The 19,963-nt window shown below is 40.4% G+C and overlaps 1 protein-coding gene across 1 annotated transcript in view; it reads left to right on the top strand.

Annotated features, from left to right (window-relative positions):
• The window catches only part of PTGR1 (prostaglandin reductase 1), a 33,841-nt gene extending 20,167 nt beyond the window's left edge, over nucleotides 1-13,674 (top strand). Inside the window, exons 7-10 of the mRNA XM_055427580.2 lie at nucleotides 2,225-2,380; nucleotides 5,537-5,645; nucleotides 8,150-8,268; nucleotides 11,625-13,674. Of these exons, the coding sequence (XP_055283555.2) occupies nucleotides 2,225-2,380; nucleotides 5,537-5,645; nucleotides 8,150-8,268; nucleotides 11,625-11,735 (495 nt within the window). The 3' untranslated portion in view covers nucleotides 11,736-13,674. The remainder of the gene's footprint in view (nucleotides 1-2,224; nucleotides 2,381-5,536; nucleotides 5,646-8,149; nucleotides 8,269-11,624) is intronic.
• The last annotated feature ends 6,289 nt before the right edge of the window (nucleotides 13,675-19,963 follow it).

Here is a 19,963-nt window from a genome sequence, read left to right as displayed (position 1 = left end):
TTTCAAAGGTTACTGCAGTTAGCCCAGAGCAGTGGGGCCATAGCTTGGGAACTAACTCATGGGAGGAGCCCAGGCCTTGGAAACACTGGCTCTGATATGGACAGGTGTTTGTGCTCAGGAGTTCTGATCTGATGGTGGGAGTACAAGACATCAGGCAGCTCAGATGTGGTCCGGATGTACCACGTTATAGAAATGTTCCAAGGTTTGGCTGATCCTTTGCCAGAGAGTGGATGTAGGACCTAGTTTCAGGGCCTAGTTTCTGGGCCTAGTTTCTAGTGAAAGAGTTAGGGAGAATACAGATGAGTACAGGGCTATGACCAACAGCCAAGTGTTTGGGCTGGTATCCAGTGCTGATGGGTACTTGGAATACAAATAGATGAGGCTATCGTAGTGGTTGCAGGAAAAATTTATTTAAATAAGTAAATAAGAATAAATGTTGAATTTTATCATACTTTGCAGTTAAAGAATTATGTTAGTTTCCTAATCTTAAGCCATAGTAGCATTCTGGAATAATCTTTATTTACCTATGCTATATATTAAATTTATACTTTTGGAATTGATCTAGTAACATTATACATCGAATTTTTGCATCTATATTCATAGGTGAGCTTGGTTTAAAGTTTGGAACGTATCAGTGTTTAGCTTTGGGTTATACTAGACTTATAAAATGAATTAGTAATATTTCCAAAATTCAAATTTCAAATGTTTTATTAAAATTTTAAGGGATTTTTTGGGGGGAATTCCATGATGGCCTTATGGTTAGGACTCTGTGCTTTCTCCACTGAGGATGCAGGTTCAGTCCCTGGTCAGGGAAGTATGAGCCCTCACGCCACATGGTATAGCTAAAAAAATAATTTTTTTAAGGAATTTTTATTTCAAAAGTTTGATAGGACTTATCCTTAAACCTGTTCTTTTAGAAACTTCACTAGCAACTGCCATGCTAAGAAGTCAGTGCTTAATCCTTAGAGGAGTGACATGCTTAATCCTTCATTTTACAGAAATCATCTTGGCCTTTGGAGGAGAACAGTTCATAGGGACATGATACTAGGAACAAGAAGTCAAATTAGGAGGCTCTTACAATAATTCAGATGAAAATTATGATAGGCTGACAGTGAAGATAGAAAGTCAGAAGTAGCTTTTAAGGATATTTGGTGAAAAAGAATAAAACCTGGTGATTGGATGTGGATAGCAAGAGGGCAGAAAGCAAGCATCTCCTATGACCCACGTGTTTCAGGTCTGGTTAACTGGGTACCTGAGTATCACTCACTACAATAGAGAACAGAGGAGGAACACCAGGTAAGAAGCAAGGAAAACAATAGATTCCACTTTAGACACATTGATTACGAGGCTCCACGGGCTATCCAAGTGTAGATTGGTAGAGGTCTTTAGAAATACTGATTTGGAACTCAGGGTAGAGGGCTGGCTGGAGTTAAGGGACAAGGGAATCATCTGCAGGAAGGTGGCAGTGAGGTGGTAAGAGCAAATGAGATCATCCCATGAGAGTGTATGCTTAGAAGGAACAGGACCAAGGATAGAGACTGCAAAACTATTTCTTCTTGAATCAGGAATGAGTGGAAAAACTATGTTGCAGCTGTTTGTGCAGATACATACATGTATGTACCCAATCCAGGTGAAAGTGAACAGAGGCTGATATTCTGGCCTTCACAATACATTCAGAATAGAACTTTCTAAAGAGCTACTCGTTATGTGCCAATATAATCTCTATTCTCAAGCTGATCGCACTCTGCTTCCTCTATGATTAGGCAGCATCTAGTCCAATGCTTTGGGCCAAATCACAGAATATGGGGCAGTTACCTGGAGGTCTCTCTGTTATATGAGAGTTACAGGCCTGAGCCCAAATTACAGTCTAAAGTGCCACTGCACCAAGAGATAGCATGGAAGTCACTGCAAGGGAGAAGCCCCAACATGAAGAAACGGGAGAGTCAAATGAGTGGGCTGTCAAGCCAGCAGGTTGAAAAGAGCTGCCAACCACCTAAACGTAGGAGGGATCTGTTGGGTGGGTAGAGGCAAGCTGAAGTTACATTTGGGTTGTATCATAGGCTAGTTTAGGGACTAATCTCACCTCTAGGGTCTATTGACCCATTATATATGTGACTCAGCACCTGGGAAGGTGTTCTGGCGGAACCTGGCCATTCCAGTCTAGGAGGATATGGTTGGCCCTGGTTGTGGTTTATAAATGGTTACCATTTTTCTCCTCATTTAGGGCTGCAAAGTTGTTGGATCAGCAGGGTCTGATGAAAAAGTTGCTTGGCTTAAAAAGCATGGATTTGATGTTGCCTTTAACTACAAAACAGTAAAGTCTTTGGAAGAAGCTCTGAAAGTAGCCGCTCCCGAGGGTTATGATTGTTATTTTGATAATGTAAGTACAAATTAGACTTACTATCTGACTTACTAACAAAGTGCTATACCACGAAATCTACTTCTAGAGTTTCCATCTAAAAATATATGAGGAAAGTGCATATGCCCTTTTTAAAAAAGTAGCTTTATTGGGACTTCCCTGGTGGCTCAATGGCAAAGACTCCCTGCACCCATGCAAGGGGCCTGGGTTTGATCCCTGGTCAGGGAATTAGACCCCACAAATAAGAGTTCACATGCCACCACTAAAGATCCCACATGCCGTAACTAAGACCCAGTGCAGCCAAATAAATAAATGATTTTTAAAAGAATTTTGAAGGCATTTAACAAAAACAAAAAAATTTAAAACAGCTTTATTGAGATGTAATTTACCCATTTAAAGTATAAGACTTGATAATTTTTAGTGTGTTCACAGAATTGTACAACTCTTTGCACAATTTTAGAACATTTTCATCACTCCAAAAAGAAATGCTGTGCTCCGTAGCAGTCAGTCCCCCTAAAGTGATCTTTGGTGACTGGCTTCTTACACTTTACATGTTTTTAAAATCCACCCATGTTGTAGCATGTTTCTCAGTATTTCATTCCTTTTTATACATTTTTTCATTGAAATGTAGTTGATTTTCAGTGTTGCTTCACTGCTTTTTATGGCCAAAAATATTCCATTGTATGGACACACCACGTTTTATCAATCATCCATCAGTTGATCGGCAAATGAGTCATTCACACTTGGCTATTAAGTATAATGCTATTTTGATCATTCATATGCAGTTTTTGTGTGTATATAAGTATTCATTTCTCTTGACTACAAGTAGAATTGTCAGGTCATATGATATCACCATGTTTAACATTTTGAGGAACTGCCATCGGTTCAGTTCAGTCGCTCAGTCATGTCCAACCCTTTGCTACCTGATGGACTGCAGCACGCCAGGCCTCCCTGTCCATCACCAACTCCTGGAGTTTACTCAAACTCATGTCTTTGGAGTCGGTGATACCATCCAACCATCTCATCCTCTGTCGTCCCCTTCTCCCACCTTCAATCTTTCCCAGCATCAGGGTCTTTTCCAACAAGTCAGTTCTTCGCATCAGGTGGCCAAAGTATTGGAGTTTCAGCTTTAATGTCAGTCCTTCCACTGAATATTCAGGACTGATTTCCTTTAGGATGGACTGGTTGGATCTCCTTGCTGTCCAAGGGATTCTCAAGAGACTTCTACAGCACCACAGTTCAAAAGCATCAATTCTTCGGCACTGAGGTTTCTTTATAGTTCAACTCTCACATCCATACATGACCACTGGAAAAACCATAGCCTTGACTAGATGGACCTTTGTTGGCAAAGTAATGTCTCTGCTTTTTAATATACTGTCTAGGTTGGTCATAACTTTTCTCCAAGGAGCAAGGATCTTTTAATTTCATGGCTGCAGTCACCATCTGCAGTGACTGAGGAGCTACCATACTATTTTGCAAAATGGCTGCACTATTTTACATTCTCACCAGCAATCATGAGGATTTCAATTTTCCCAAATCTTTACCATATTTATTATCTGTCATCTTGATTGTGTCTATTCTAGTGAGTTTGGAGTGATAATTCGTTGAGGTTTTAATTTGCATTTCTTCAGTCGCTAATGATATTGAACATCTCTTCATGTGATTAGCGGCCATTTGTGTGTCTTCTTTGGAGAAATGTTTGCTTAAATCCATTGCCAACTTTCAGATGGGTTATCTGTTGAGTTGTCAAAGTTTTTTTTTATATATTCTGGATACAAGTCCCTTATCAGATACAGTCAGTTCTCAGTATTCCTGGTTGTTATATTCTATAAAGTTGCCACAAACACTGAACCATTGATCCAACTGGAAACATGCACACACATGCACATATCTTACATGGATTATGATCTTATGTCCTTCTCATAGCTTCTATTTTCTTTATTGTTTTTTAAGTGAGGTTAAAACGTGTTAAGTAACTTGTCTGAGCCTCTGCCATAACTAATCCTTCCACAGCTGAGATTCACACCCCATCCACCTGGCCCCAGAACTAGAGCTTCTTGAACCACTCTGCACTGCCCCCTACCGTCTTCATCTTCTGGTAATCTCTGCATGAGAGCTGAAAAAAGAAAGCAGACCCTCGGCCTTTTTTGACCTTAGCTGGGAACTATGTCTGTGAATGACCAGCGAAAGCTCTGAGTATTGATTCTGAAGTTATAAATAAATTTTAGCAAGTAATCCAATTCTCAAATATGGAATATACTAGTATATTTTTAATTAAAATACCTCCCATATATGGTTTGCAAATATTTTCTCTTATTCTGTAAGTTGCTTTCACCTTCTTTTTTTTTTTCTTTTACTTTCTTGATGGTATCCTGAAAGCACAAAAGTATTAAATTTTGATGAAGTCCAAATTCTGTTGCTTGGGCTTTTGGTGTAATGTTTAAGAAGGCTTTGCCTTATCCAAGGTCACAAAGGGTTTACTCCTATGTTTTTTTCCCTAAAAGCTTAATCATTTTAATTGTTACATTTAGGACTATAACACATTTTAAGTTAATTTTTGTGTGTCCTGTAAGGAAGAAGTCCAATTTCATTCTTTTCTTTGTAGATGCCTACAGTTGTTCTGCACCATTTGTTAAAAAGATGTTTTTTCTCCTGTTGAATTATTTTGGCACTCTTCTCGGAAATCAATTGACAACAAATGTGAAGGCTCACTTTTGCACTCTCAGTTTAGTACTATTGATCTGTTTCTGTTCTCACCCCATCTTGATTAATATAGCTCTGAAGTACGTTTTGAGATAGGAAAATTATGAGTCCTCTGACTTTGTTCTTTATACAGCTTCTGAGTTATTTTCCCATTCTTCTGGATAAGGGAAATGAGATTATTGAACTGATCAGAAAACCCCAAAATATAATAAAGCAAAATTTATAAGTTAGTTATATAAGTTATGTTCCTCCAGTCAAATAAAAATGCCCAGTTTCTAAAAATGTCTTTTTCTAAATTCAGTTTTCAGCCCTGCTGTACTAACTTGATCAGTGTTATTGCTGCTAAAACAAGTATTGTGAAATGATGATTGTGAGTTAATGATTCCCCTGAATCTGGTAGGGTTTATTTAAAGATTTTTTTTTAAAGGTTTTTTATTTAAAGGTTTATTTGGTTTTTGTTTCCCTCTCTGCTAGGTGGGTGGAGAGTTTTCCAATGTTGCTATCACCCAGATGAAGAAATTTGGAAGAATTGCTGTATGTGGGGCCATCTCTGTATACAACAGAACCGGCCCACTTCCCCCAGGTAATGAGCTCATGCACACGATCAGAAGTGTAGAAAGATGGGAGGAAGAGATGATTCACAGATATGGTACAGGCCAGTGACTACTGAGGTATTTTAAAATATTTCCTAATCTTGATGAAATGGTATTAACTAAAAATATGTAATTTTGTATATTTGGGCCAAGTCAGCTTATATTGGATTTTGACACAGAGAAAGAACAGGATCTGAAAATATGGATGAAACAGTTATTAAAAGTTTTAGGTTTTTTACCTACTGTTTTCTACAGAGTTGTAAAAAGTCATGATTTCATTTAGAAATAGAACACATTGGTCTGACTGGTAAAATATTAGAGGTCTTCAGGATACTGGGGATGTGCTGGAGGTTTGGGGATGGGTAGACTTGATGTGGGTGCAGGGGAAACGGGCTGCCATTTCCTTCAGACAGTAGTGGGCAGAGCTTCCTGGAGCAGCAGAACAGCCAGGCCTCACCACACTGACAATTTCCATTAAAGGGAAAGGAGCCGCCTTTCTCTGCATTCCTATACTGTCCTTGTTTTGCTTCTCCTCTGCCCTGCCATGCCCTCTACTCCTGCTTCTCCACTCTTACGCTGAGACCTCCCCCTCCCACCTCCGGGCCCAGGTCTCTTATTGAAGGTGGGGAGATCAATGGGTGAAAGGACCAGAGACTCTTTCAATTCTATTAGTGACAGAAAGTGAAGGTCGCTCAGTCGTGTCCAACTCTTTGTGACCCCCTGGACTACACAGTCCATGGAATTCTCCAGGCCAGAATACTGGAGTGGGTAGCTGTTCCCTTCTCCAGGGGATCTTCCCAACCCAGGGATCAAACCCAGGTCTCCCACATTGCAGGTGGATTCTTTCCCAGCTGAGCCACGAGGGAAGCATTAGTGACAGACTCAAAACAAAGGCTGATCTTCTGAACTCCTCATACAGAACTCCTTTCTGCTATAAGGATTCTGTGCTGTTGAAGAGATTACAGATTTACCTGTGGTCACAAAAAAAAAAAAAAAAAAAAAAGAAGAGGAGGGAAAAAACCAAAAAGGAATCATCCAGATCACCATCAGGATCCTGACAACCATAAATAAATGGGCTATTCGTTCTATGATGGGCTTCACTCGTGGGGAAGAAACCTTACGGCTCTGCTAGTTAGCACCTCGGCTGCGCTGAGACAGCTGGGTGGGAGTGAAGGGACTGAGGAAGGATCACTTGTGGATTCCCTGCAGGGTTGTGAAAGGTCAGAGGACACTTCAAGTGCACTGGGGAATCTTATCAGGGACTTTTTTCCTCCATGTTTTTTCTAATTGATGCTAAGCTAGAATCCTGGGGAATCCCTTTTCTGCCAATTGAGCAGAGCTCCAGGGTGCATTTTCCTGACCACAGCCAAATATTTTGGATACAGTAACTTGATCTAGCCTTTTGAAATTCAGCTGCTCAGACAGGTTATGAGATGTCAGCTGGTGTTGTCCATTCCATTTTAAGCAGGTGACATTCTGCCTGCCGGTGATCTCTAGGAACTCTAACACATTTCACTATTAGGGGAGCTCAGAGACAAGTAATTGTTTCCCCCGGGTTTCATACCATATTTGTTTTCTGCTCACAATAAAGAAGTGACATCCCCAGTAGTGTGGACAATCCCAGGAATAGTGTTTCAACTTCTTCCAGATGAGCAAATGAGGATTCTAACCCAAGAGAAATATAGCTGGGGTGAGTCTTCCAGCTGTGAGTTGTACTCAGTCCTGTCTAGTACTACAAACTTAATGACCTGCAATGTGGGAGACCCAGGTTCGATCCCTGGGAAGATCCCCTGGGGAAGGAAATGGCAACCCACTCCAGTATGCTTGCCTGGAGAATCCCATGGAGGAAGGAGCCTAGTAGGCTACAGTTCATGGGGTTGCAAAGAGTTGGACATGACTGAACAACTTCACTTTCATTTTTAATTACTTAAAACGACACAAATTTATTCTTACAGTTCTAGAGCTCAAAATGGGTTAGCAGGGCTACTTTCCTTCTGAAGGCTGACTCCTTGCCTTTTTAAGTTCTCAAGGCCACCTGCATCTCTTAGCTCATGGTCCCATCTTCCATCTTCAAAGCCAGCAGCACTGCATCTTCAAATCTCCCTCCGTCTCTATGATCTCTGCTTCCATCATCACATATTTTTTTCTCAATTTTAATTTTCCTGTATGCAAGGACTCTCATGTGAGCCCACCTATGTAATACAGAATAATCTCCCCATCTAAAGGTTCTTAACTTGGTCCTGTCTGCAGAGTCCCTTTTGCCAGGTAAGGTCACATAGTAAAGGCTCTGGGAACCAGGACATGGATGTCTTGGGGCCATTACTCTGCCTGCACAGAGTGCGTGTTGATTTTGGGGCAGCCCTGTGGGTCGGGAAGAGTGGAGGACACAGGAGGGAGAGCACTAGGGGAACGCTGACATGCCTTGTGCCACTCGTGTTTTCATCACGGCCACCTCCCTGCATCCGGGTGCTCAAATGTGCCCTCCTCTTCACAGGCCCATCCCCGGAAATCATCATCTTTAAGGAACTCCACTTGCAAGGCTTCGTCGTCTACCGCTGGCAAGGAGAAGTCCGCCAGAAGGCTCTGAGAGACTTGCTGAAGTGGGTCTCAGAGGTAAGGGGCCCTGGGGCCACTGTAATACCAGATGCCCTTCCCTGTGAGGGTTGCAGATTTCACTTCCGCTGTGAATATGGGTTCACTGCACTCTCCCCCTTTTATAACAAAACACCTGGAAGTCTTGTCTGCCCTCACAGTCTGCAATTCCTCTCCATTTAAAAAAAAAATTTTTTTTTTGATGTGGGCTGTTTTTAAAGTCTTTATTGAATTTGTTACAATATTGCTTTTTCTTTTTTAATATACTGTTGTTTTTCGGTTTTTTTTTTTGGCTGCGAGGCATGTGGAATCTTCACTCCCCAACCAGGGATCAAACCAGCATCTCTTGCACTGGCAGGCCATGTCTTAACCACTGGTCTTCCAGGGAAGTCCCTCTTCATTCTTTCTTGAACATGCCTGTCGGGTTTTGCACTGTTGCCACTCCACCAACACTGCTTTTGTCAAGGCTAACGCTCCTCACACTGTAAACTCCTGTGGTCAGCTCTGAGCATCACTTGGCTGTAGGGAGTGGTGACAGAGGGCATAGCTCTCCCTCCTTGCTTCCCTTGGCTCTTGGTTTTCCTCACTGTATTGGTCCTTCTCAGACTCCTCTACTAGCTTCTTTTCTTCTCTCCAAATTAATAACAGAGCTTCCCAAAACATGGTCCCTGGGCCTCTTTTCACCTCCGTCCACACTCTCTTCAGCCCTTAGTTATCTCATCCAGGCTCTTGGCTTTAAATATCACCAATACACTGATCGCTCCCAACTATCTGTCTCCAGTCGAGACCTCTCCTCTGATTTCTGGACCGTTCAATAGCTGCACCTGGATGTGTAACACACTTCTTCATCTCTGTCTTAATGAATCAAAAACCAAATATGCCTTGATTTTTTTCCTGCCAAACCTGCTTTCTATGTACAGACTTCACCGTCTGTTAGGACGGTCCTTTCAGTTGCTCAATCCAAAAACCTTGAAATCATCTTTGACTCCTTTCTCTCATACTCATTTCTAATCTGTTGGGCAATTCTGGTGTCCCAACTTTGGAAATACATTCAGGATCTGCCCAGTTCCCCCTCCTCCACTCCCACCATCCTTCTAGGCCACCATCTTGTCTAGCCCAGATGTTGCAGTGGCCTCTATCTATTCAGCTCTTCTGCTTTTTCATCCTGCAGACAATCCCCAACAGAGCAGCGAGAGTGAGCTTCACACCAAATCATACTTATGTTCAAAACCCTCCAAGGCTCCCCATTTCTCTTAGAATAAACTCTGCAAGGCTGGATACTATCTGGTCTCCATTACCTCTCTAATTTCATTTCTTTTTGTTCATCCCCACACTCCTCCACCTCTCTGTAATTGCTTACTCAATTCTCTCTCACACACATCCTCAAGTTTCTGCTGAAAACTGCCCTCTGAATGAGACAGCTTTGAGAATGACCCTATTTTTAAATTGCAGTCCACCTTCACTCATTGATCTTCTTTCTTACTTTGATCCACAGCAATTATCATCTTTTGACATAATATATCACTCATTTATTATATTTATTGCCCATCTCCCTTCCATGAGAATGTAACCTCCATGAGGGCATCAGTGTTCACACATTCTGTTTTCTGATGTATCCCAAGCACCTAGAATATTCTGAATCAATATAGGCGCTAGGTGAACACTGTTCAGTGAATGAGCGTTAAAGGGGCATGTATTTGGGCCACAGCTCTTCCAGGTCCTAGAATGCAGTCTTCTCATAGTCACACCTCATAGATCCCAAGGAGGAAGCCAACCCCGTTGTCCTATGCTGTGATCATCTTCCCACCTTACACCACGTGGAGCTTTAGTCAACAGAAATCTGAATACCAAGGTGCATTATTTTCATTTCCAAGGAGAAAAGTGGTTCCACACTTTCTAACTTCTGGCTTTATGGTTGTCTCCAAATTAAAGGCATAGACTGCTCCTCTGGCAGCCCCTGGAGCTTAGTGTCTCTCCCAGTCTAACACTGTTGGAGTGCTGGGCTGGGCTCTTTCCAGGGAGCTGGGAAGAGCAGGATGCTTTTAGAGTTCCCAGTGTGTACCCTCTTTGTTGGTGAAATCAAATATGATCACAGCTGACAACAGACACCACTGTGCCAGTGTCCCCAGTGCTTTCTTCTAATGGAGTGAACCTACTTCTAATTTTGTTCTAAGTAACTAGCGAATTGTCTTTCTCATCTACTTATTTTTTCTTATCCCTCCCCCCTTTTGTGTTACAGTAATAATACAGAATAGTAAACTATTCTTTACTTTAGAATAGTTATAAAGAAAGATTCCAAAGAGAGTACAGAGACTTTTCATATACCCTGTATTCTATACCCTAATTTCCCATATCATTAACATTTTATATTAGCATTCATCCTCTTTTTTCTTATGGCTGCACCTCATGGCATGTGGGATCTTAGTTCCTTGACCAGGGATTTTACCCATGCCCCCTACATTGCAAGTGTGGCGTCTTAACCACTGGACCACTAAGGAAGTCCCTCATCCTCTACTTTTAACCTCTAAACTTTTGATTATAGCTTTTGACACTTTCCAAGTTCTTTGGCCTTCAAGTACAGGAATGAGCTAGGGCTTTCTAGTTAGGGATTCAAATCTCAGCTTGCCTACATACTAGTTGAGGGACCTCGAGCAAATAAGTAAGTTCTTCCATAAATCTATAAAAGATGCTAAACCATCACTGGGATACATTAGGGGAAAATGTTATCAGGTAACTTAGGTCTCCATATAGGACCCCTTTAAAATATGAAAATGTGAGTTAGGTCCATTTAGGAGACTGTGCCTTATAGAAGAAGGAGAAATGAAAATCCTTCTTCACTAAATGAACTCTTCACTCCCACACTGCTAAATGAATGTTGAACACATACCGAACAAATCTTGGCTTGAAGGGAAGACAGTTTATTAGACTGTCATGGTATTTACATTTCCTGAACAGGTTCTGTGTCTTCAGGGGTCAAACAGAGGTAAAGAGTAAAGATGCTACAGCATTGGGTACTGGAGTGATGAACATAGATGATACCCTGGAAGGGTGTCCCCTACTCCTGCTTCCACCTCTTCTGAGATCATGAGTAAACTTTTCTTTTCAATTTACCTAGAAATTGGTTAACTGCTTCCTTGTGACTTTTTTGTATTTAATGTGACCTGATGCCTCTAATAAGCTATTATGCATGATCTGTTACATACACTATGTATGTGGATCATGTCCCCAAAATGACTGTAAGTTCAAAGAGGACAGGGTCTCCACTTCCTAGTTCCAAGTTTCCTGTGATGTACTGATTAATTTGGTGCTATGATGAGAAGAGTGCATCATTTAGAATATGAAACTAATCTATTATATTTGTTATTGTTTTGATACAGGGTAAAATCCAGTACCATGAACACGTCACTGAAGGATTTGAAAACATGCCAGCTGCATTTATGGGATTGCTAAAAGGAGAGAATCTGGGGAAGGCAATAGTGAAAGCATGAACAAAAATGACACACGGAATCCAGAAATCACTAATCTAGATGATTAGTTTCTTTTTAATCATTTAGTAAAATATATACTAACTTCATACAAGTGACTAGTGGAATCTAGAAATCATTTGGGCGATTAGCTTCTTTTTAATCATTTAGTAAAATCTGTGCTGTTTTCATGATCTAAAAACCAGTTACTGTAATGTGATTGATCTACCTAATAAAATACATTGAAGTGGTATATAATTAGCAACAGAGAATGAAATTTTCATACTGAACTTAACAGTTGAACTTAACTGCCTGCAGTAGTTCCTTCTGGAGTATGATGGAAAATAATGACTTTGGAGTCCAAAAGTTCCCTGCTTTTGTAACCATAAACTTCTGAGTTTTCATCTGTGAAGTGCAGACAATAATGTCTGCTTCACATACATATCATACATTTATTTAGACCATCTGCATAATGCGTGGCATATATTAGGTACTCAATAAGTACGTCCCTGCAGAAATTTGTGAATTTGAAGTCAAGATTACCACTGCTATGACTGATGGTTACACAAGGAGAAATAATCATTGCTGATGTACACAGGTCTCAGGGCAGCCTCCACTGGTCCTCCGCAGGTGGGTCTAACACGACAGACCAAGAAAGGAATCTATCACTCACAGCAGCTACAGAAACAGTAACACATAGGAATCTTTATAAGCCTACGAAAATGTGAGATTATTCTGAGCAAAGTTTTTAAAACATCACTGAGGAACACAAAAGACTGAACATGGAAAGGTTACCTAGTTCTTGGACTCAACGGTTTAGTTATCAGGAAAACGTCAATTCTGTTAACCGATTCTGCCACCAAATAGAGGAGGGATTAAATTGTAGCACAACGAAAAAACGAGATAAAAAAATGTGTGTGTGTGCGCGTGCGTGCATGTATAAAACCTCTGGTGAGAGGTAATAAATATGATTATATGGTTCATTCCCAGGGAAGACAAGTGAGGTGTGCCTAAAGGATGGGGATAAGAGAAAAACTATAATATATGCCCTCTGGAACTTTTTGAATTCTGAATCTAATGAAATTATTCAATATTTACAAATACAGTTTTAAAAGTTCTGCCTTTTAGTGTCCTCTTCCACATGGGAGAAATAAAACATATATACAAAAGGTGTCACCCCTAAGACTGGGTGCCCCCTAATGTTTTTACCTCTCAAACTTGTCTACACAGAGCCTCCAGCAAACGTGCCCCCTCCAGGTGAAGGTCCCTGAGCTCACCCTGGGTCCCGTGGAGGGTTTTACTTTAGGACTTTGACCCCAGTAGTGACTTGGTATCCGACTTTCCCAACTTGGGGCAACAGTTTATCCCATGACCTCAGGTCTTTGCTGGATCTCAAAGGGTTTTTGTTTTTTTATGCTCAATGTTTTTATTGTTAGGACAGACTGATGATACTAGATCAGAAACCTGATGTCAAGTATATGTGTGTATGTGTATACATACACATTTCCCTAAAATTTAAAATATCCTGGGCTTCCCTGGTGGCTCAGATGGCTAAGAATCTGCCTGCAGTACAGGAGACCAAGGTTCAATCCCTAGGTTGGGAAGATCCCCTGGAGAAGGGAATGGCAACCTACTCCAGGATTCTTGCATGGGAAATCCCACAGAGGAGCTTGGCAGGTGACAGTCCATGGGGTCGCAGAGTCAGACACAACTAACACTTTTACTTCCAGGCAGCCCTTATGAATTCTCTACAGTGCCCTGGGAACACCTTGGCACCAAACTGGGACCCATGGTTCTAAGCTCTTTTCAGGCCAGTGTTTGAAAACTTTGTATAATGTTCCAGATCTTGCTTTCTTACCTCTGAGACCTTGGAGGCTACATGTTCCAGATGGCATAACTATCAAATGTTGGAAAGAAACTGTTGAGGCCTGACTGGGAAATAAACTTTTACTGAGTTACATCACTCTGATTTGTTGGACTCTAGTGGCGAGCACTGTGTTCTCCAACTCTGTACTATTCAATATGGTAGCCACTGAAGGCCACTGTGTACTGGAAATATGCATAGTGCCATATTTCAAGGTTTAAAAAACTGAGGCAGAGTGAGTATTTTTCCATTAAACACAACTTTATTGTTTTGGTAGAACTACAATTCACTTCGACTGTTGCACAGCATAGGACATTGCTGTTGTACTATAACGTTTGTACAGGAACGTGCATAATTTCTAGTTATCACAGATAAAACACTCCACCAATCTAGTATCAACAGACTTGACTCACTTCAGATGATTTTTTCCTATGCACTGAAGTAACAGCACAAAAATGTTTACTGGATATTTTATGTAGATAGTACAAGTGAAAGAACACCGATGCATACAGCAAGTTACAGTGACACGTTATGTAAACCATAGTCATACATTGAGATACTTATTATTTTCATTGCAATATAATAAAATTATTTCCTAGATTAAAAAATATGGAAAAATATTTAGATTTTAATGAAGGCATATTACTGAGGCAGAATTCAGTGCAATACAGAAGCTAGTACTACAACTAGCACAGCAAAGAAAACCAGAGTGCAAGACGGTACAGCGCACATTCAATGATGAGTAGCAATTGCAACTCACTGCAGGCACAGCAAAACGAGAAGGCTGTTTGTTGTACACAAGTGTTCAATACAGTAGACACTACGTAAGACAGCAGCTAATAGTTATGCCACTTTTTAGCAACGATTGAGTAATAAGTATTTTCCTAATAGTAAAAGAAAAATCCGTGAAGTCTTATGAAACAAGAATTACATTTCCATCAAAACAATAAAACAAGTTTTAACAGGATTTTGAGCTTTTACTTGGCCAACTATAAAATGGTTTGAATTTTGTGCACATGCGTGTGTACATACACACAAATCTCAGATGGAGAGAAGATAGAAGAAATTACCATTTTAGTTATGGTAATCTAACTAGAAAATTATAAGGAAGACTTAAAAGGACACGTAAAAATTGAAATTTTTAACTAACCCTTTAATTAATTTTGCTCCTAGAATACAAGAAGCTTCTAGTAATATCAAAGATCAACTGGTTCAAAATTAGAAAACTTCAAGTACTTAGCTTTAGGTGTGTAATATAAGACACTGCCAACTGAAAACTTTTGAGTACATTCTGTCTCAACATTCAAATTTACAAAGAAATGTCAATTCATTGCCTAAAAACTCAAACTCATGACATGTTTTTTGACATTTTAAACCTGACAAAGAAGAATTTCAACAAGAGACAGAAATACTAGTTTCTTTCATAAAGATAAGACTGAAATTATGTTAGGTCCAAAGGTAAATATATTGGTATTCTAAAGCAAGAGAACGGTATTTCCACTTATTGCTTTGTTTCACTACATGATAGCTACTGAAAATATCTGTTCAGTTTTCCAAAGCAGACTTCAGTAGTCATGAATAGATGTTAAAATTCTTCAGTACATATGTGAAATGATGCAATCACTGCCAGTTTAAGAAAATGTTGAAAATAATGTTTTGATGATCTTGTGTTCTTTACCAATGTTCATTGGTTGAGCTATAAAAGAATTTTACAAAAATTTCCTGAACTGGGAATTTCAATTTAAGATCGTTCTTGAATGAAAAAGAAAGCCTCCGAAATATTCAATAATCAAAAAGCAGCAGGATCACACTGAATACGAATGAGCTAAATTTCAAGCTCCTCAGAACGGGAAAAACTTGTGACCTACTTGGATGAGAAAAATTAGTTAAAATTGAACCATTTCATAATATAAACAAAAAATAATGACTTTACACACTTTTCTGAGTCAACCTGCAGACTTTCAAAGTAATCAACAGCATTGTATAATTTGGTTGCAAAACTTAAGAAAAATGTGAAGAACAGTTAATACTATTAAATTTGTTTCGTTATGTAACACTTAATTGAATGTGATGTTAATAACAGAATTGACAGAAGAGTTGATTTAAAGATACTGCTTTGAAATTGATACCCTTTTATTCAAAACCGCATCAATTCTCTTCTAATAAAAGATGAAGAATCTTGTCAATGTGGATGCAAATATCAAAGGAAAATAGTTTTCTAACACGTGAAAACTTTACGTATATCTAGACTAACAACAAAGACCATTTGGAAGAACTATGTGTATCTACTTTTCAACTCTAAGTTTTTTTAATATGGATAGAGTGTGAATTAAGATATGCTGCAACTGTAACACATGCGTTTTGGAGATAGCACAAAAAATAATATGGAATACCTCACCAATAATTTTTTTAAATTGATTATACGTTAATGTAAGATTATGGATATACTGGATGAAACAAAATATATTATTCACCTGCCTTCTCTTACCTTTCTAAAGTGGCTACTACAAAATCTGAAATGTGCAGTTAGGGCAAAGTTTGGACAAAAGATACAAAGAGAGAAAAGAAAGCCATCTGCCACTTCTGAAGAGCCCAGAGCAAAAGCAGCATGCCGTGCGTGCCCTCTGCACGTAACACTACCTGAGGGGTTGGGAAACCATATAACCCACCACTCTGGCCTGACCCCTGGACACCCCTACCCTCACCCCATCTAAGGAAGAAGCTCACCTCCCCAGGGGAGCAAGCAAGCAAGGGAACCTATTGTTTGTTCTCGAACCCCCCTGCAGCAACAGGGGCCCCAGTAAAGCCTTGCTTGAAAAAAAAATCTGATATTATTACGTGGCTCACATTCTATGATTAGTGAACAGTGTGCTGCAGTAACTGAAACACCTTCCAAGTGGCTTTTTAGGACCCTGTTCTTAAATGTGAATAGTCAAAAGATAACCAGAGATTTGAGGAAAGCCTCCAAGGTGAAAGAGGAAAACAGATAAAAATAACTCAGAGGAAAGATAATGCAGGGAGTTGAGTAACATTGCTGCTGCTGCTGCTAAGTCACTTCAGTCGCCTCTGACTCTGTGCAACCCCACAGATGGTAGCCCACCAGGCTCCACCATCCCTGGGACTCTCCAGGCAAGAACACTGGAGTGAAGATACTATATTAGCATACTCAGAGAAACAAGTATTTCACCCATGAAACAGAGTATGATTAAAAAAAAAAATAAGCAGAGAGTCAAAAATGTACTTGGAAACATAAAAATGACAACAGAAATAGAACACTCAAAAACATTCAGTAGTAGAGTTGGAAGATAAAAACTGACAAACAACTTTCAGAGAGCAGGATAAAAATCGAAGACATGGAGGGAGTGATGTCAGGGAAGATGGAACAGTAAGAAGCGCCAGGAATCCATCTCTATCTGGACAACAATTATACTGACAGAAAGTACATAAAGTGAGCTACTTTGGAATGCAGGACTCTGTTTTAAGGATTTCAATATCCAGAGGAAACCTTAACTGGTAAACCAAAACTAATAGCGGAGGATTTCAGCCTTTCAGTAGAAGCTACCACCCCACAATCAGCCAGCCCAAACATTTCTACTTTGACTTGCTGGAATCAAGATGGGCAATAAAGACCTTTTCCTCCAAATAAAGAGTCTGAGGTCCTGATTATGGATGATTGCTTCTGATCATAAACAGCGAGCAGATACATAGGTGAATGGCCATTCTTCCACCTCCACCCCTTCGCCACTGGCTTAAAGTGACTCCCAGGGGATTTAAATGGACAACAAAATACCTGGTTTTTGGACTGATGCTGAAGCTCCAATACTATGGCCACCTAATGCGAAGAGCTGACTCACTGGAAAAGACAATGATGCTGGGTAAAAAGAGAATGGGGCAGCAGAGGATGACAGTTGGATGGCATCACCAACACAATGGACATGAATCTGAGCAAACTCAGGGAGGAGGAAGGAGCCTGGTGTGCTGCAGTTCAGTTCAGTTGCTCAGTCGTGTCCAACTCTTTGCGATCCCATGAACCACAGCACACCAGACTTCCCTGTGCATCACCAACTGCCGGAGTCCACCCAAACCCATGTCCATTGAGCCGATGATGCCATCCAACCATTCATCCTCTGTCATCCCCTTCTCCTCCTGCCCTCAATCTTTCCCAGCATCAGAGTCTTTTCAAATGACTCAGCTCTTCGCATCAGGTGGCCAAAGTATTGGAGTTTTAGCTGCAACATCAGTCCTTCCAATGAACACCCAGGACGGATCTCCTTTAGGATGGACTGGTTGGATCTCCTTGCAGTCCAAGGGACTCTCAAGAGTCTTCTCCAGCACCACAGTTCAAAAGCATCAATTCTTCGGCGCTCAGCTTTCTTCACAGTCCAACTCTCACATCCACATGTGACTACTGAAAAAACCATAGCCTTCACTAGACAGGGTCGCAAAGAATCAGACATGACTTAGTGACTGGGTAACAAGAAAAAGAAAAAAAGAGCCCGTATGTGAGAATTTAGAAAGCCACTGCCCCTTCCCAGGAAAAGATGGGCTAAGAAAAGACCTGAGAAAAGTTGAGGCTTTCACCACAGACTGACCCCTAGCACAGAGATACCCTAAAACAATTTCAAAAGTTCTGAGGAAGGGGAGAACTTGATTTCCAGAGCTACCTGCACTTTAGTACTCCTGCCACTTATCCATGGTTTTGCTTTGTGCAGTTTAATAGCTGTCAACTACAGCCCAAAAATTAAATGGAAAATTCCAGAAATTCATAAAATTTAAGTTTTAAAATTGCATGCCATTCTCAATAGCATGATGAAATCTCACATGATCCTGCTGTGTCCTGCCGGGGATCCCCAACCATCAATACCTTCTGCTCCTGACATCCACTACACAACACTGTCATAGTTCAATGATCCAAGAACATCCATCCAAAGCAGATGACCCTTCTTCTGACAGTGTCCAAAGGTTAATAGCAGAATAAAAGCTTTGTCACGTTGCCTACGTCCTTCATTACACCACATTACATAGGAGGCATTTTATCATTTTTGTTAGAGGAACCACTAATCAAAACTACCCACCCTGGCCAGGTACCACAGTAACCATTTGGATGAGTTATTTTACAACAGGAGGTCCTGGTAAAGACCAAGATACTAACCAGCTACCACCAAGCAGAAAAATTGAGTAAAGGTCAAAAGGAGATTGGGGACGCCAGTCTAAATGTCCTCCCGACCTCCCAGAATCCTTTGTGCTGGAATTCATTTTGGCTGAGTGATGCGCATACCCCCAGGAAGAACCCTGAGTCAGAATGATTGGCCAGAGACAACCCAGAAACTAATCTCATCACATAACACCCGAGCCTGCGAGCCACGTGGTCAGACCATCATCATCATGATCAAAAGAATGAGTACAGTATTACAAGACATTCTGTGAGAGAAACCACATTCACAAAATTTTTATTACAGTGTAATAATCCCTTTTATTATTTTGTTGTATCTAAACTTTATCATAGATGTGTATGTATAGGAAAAACAAATAGTCCGATGCCCAAGATCCTTTGGTCTTACCTGTAACCAATTTCTTTTGAATTCCAAATATCACTGCCAATTGTATCTTGAAGCCTATGGATGTTATCTACTGGGTTAGGCTATAACATAGCCTATAATGAGTGTTCCTGGATCTGTTTTAATCTTTCTCAAGCCACAGCCATACTAGCTCCACCCTGGTCTTTCTGCAAAATACGTACCTTTTAGAAACTAACACAACAGTGTAAAGCAACTATACTCCAACAAAAACTAATTTTAAAAAGGGGACTTCCCTGGTGCTCCCGTGGTGAGGACTTCACGCTCCCAATACAGGGGGCCTGGATTTGATCCTTGGTCAGAGAACTAAGATTCCACACATCATGACAAAGAGCCCATGTGCTACAACCAAGACCAAGCACAACCTAAGTAAAGGTTAAAAAATTAATTAAAACTATACACCACTTTATCCGTTAAATGCAGCTTTTATGTGGGTGCAAGGTTGTTCTAAGTAAGACACAGCTATAGACTCTAATATGATTCAAGAAAAGGCAAAGTCATTATGTGACAACTTAGAGCTAAGCACGGTAAAGGATCTAAAGGTAGAGAGTTTAAAGCCAGCAAAGCATGGTTTGAGAATTTTAGAAAGTGGTTTGGCCTAAAAAAAAAAATGTCTGGATAACAGGAGAAACAGCTTCTGCCAACTAAGAGGCAGCAGACCTTCCCAGATGCCACTGAGAAAAATCACTGAGAAAGTTTATCTGCCTAAACAGTTCCTATTCTGGAAAAAAAATCCACAAAGGACACTTTAGTAAGGAAAAGAAGCAAGCACCAGGATTTAAGGCAGGAATAGAAAGCTAATTCTCCTGTCT

This window comes from Moschus berezovskii, chromosome 7 (genome assembly GCF_049115385.1).
Source record: "Moschus berezovskii isolate FMDL1 chromosome 7, NW_MosBer_1.0, whole genome shotgun sequence".
Taxonomy (NCBI): Eukaryota; Metazoa; Chordata; class Mammalia; order Artiodactyla; family Moschidae; genus Moschus; species Moschus berezovskii.
This window is presented reverse-complemented; position numbering and strand designations above follow the sequence as displayed.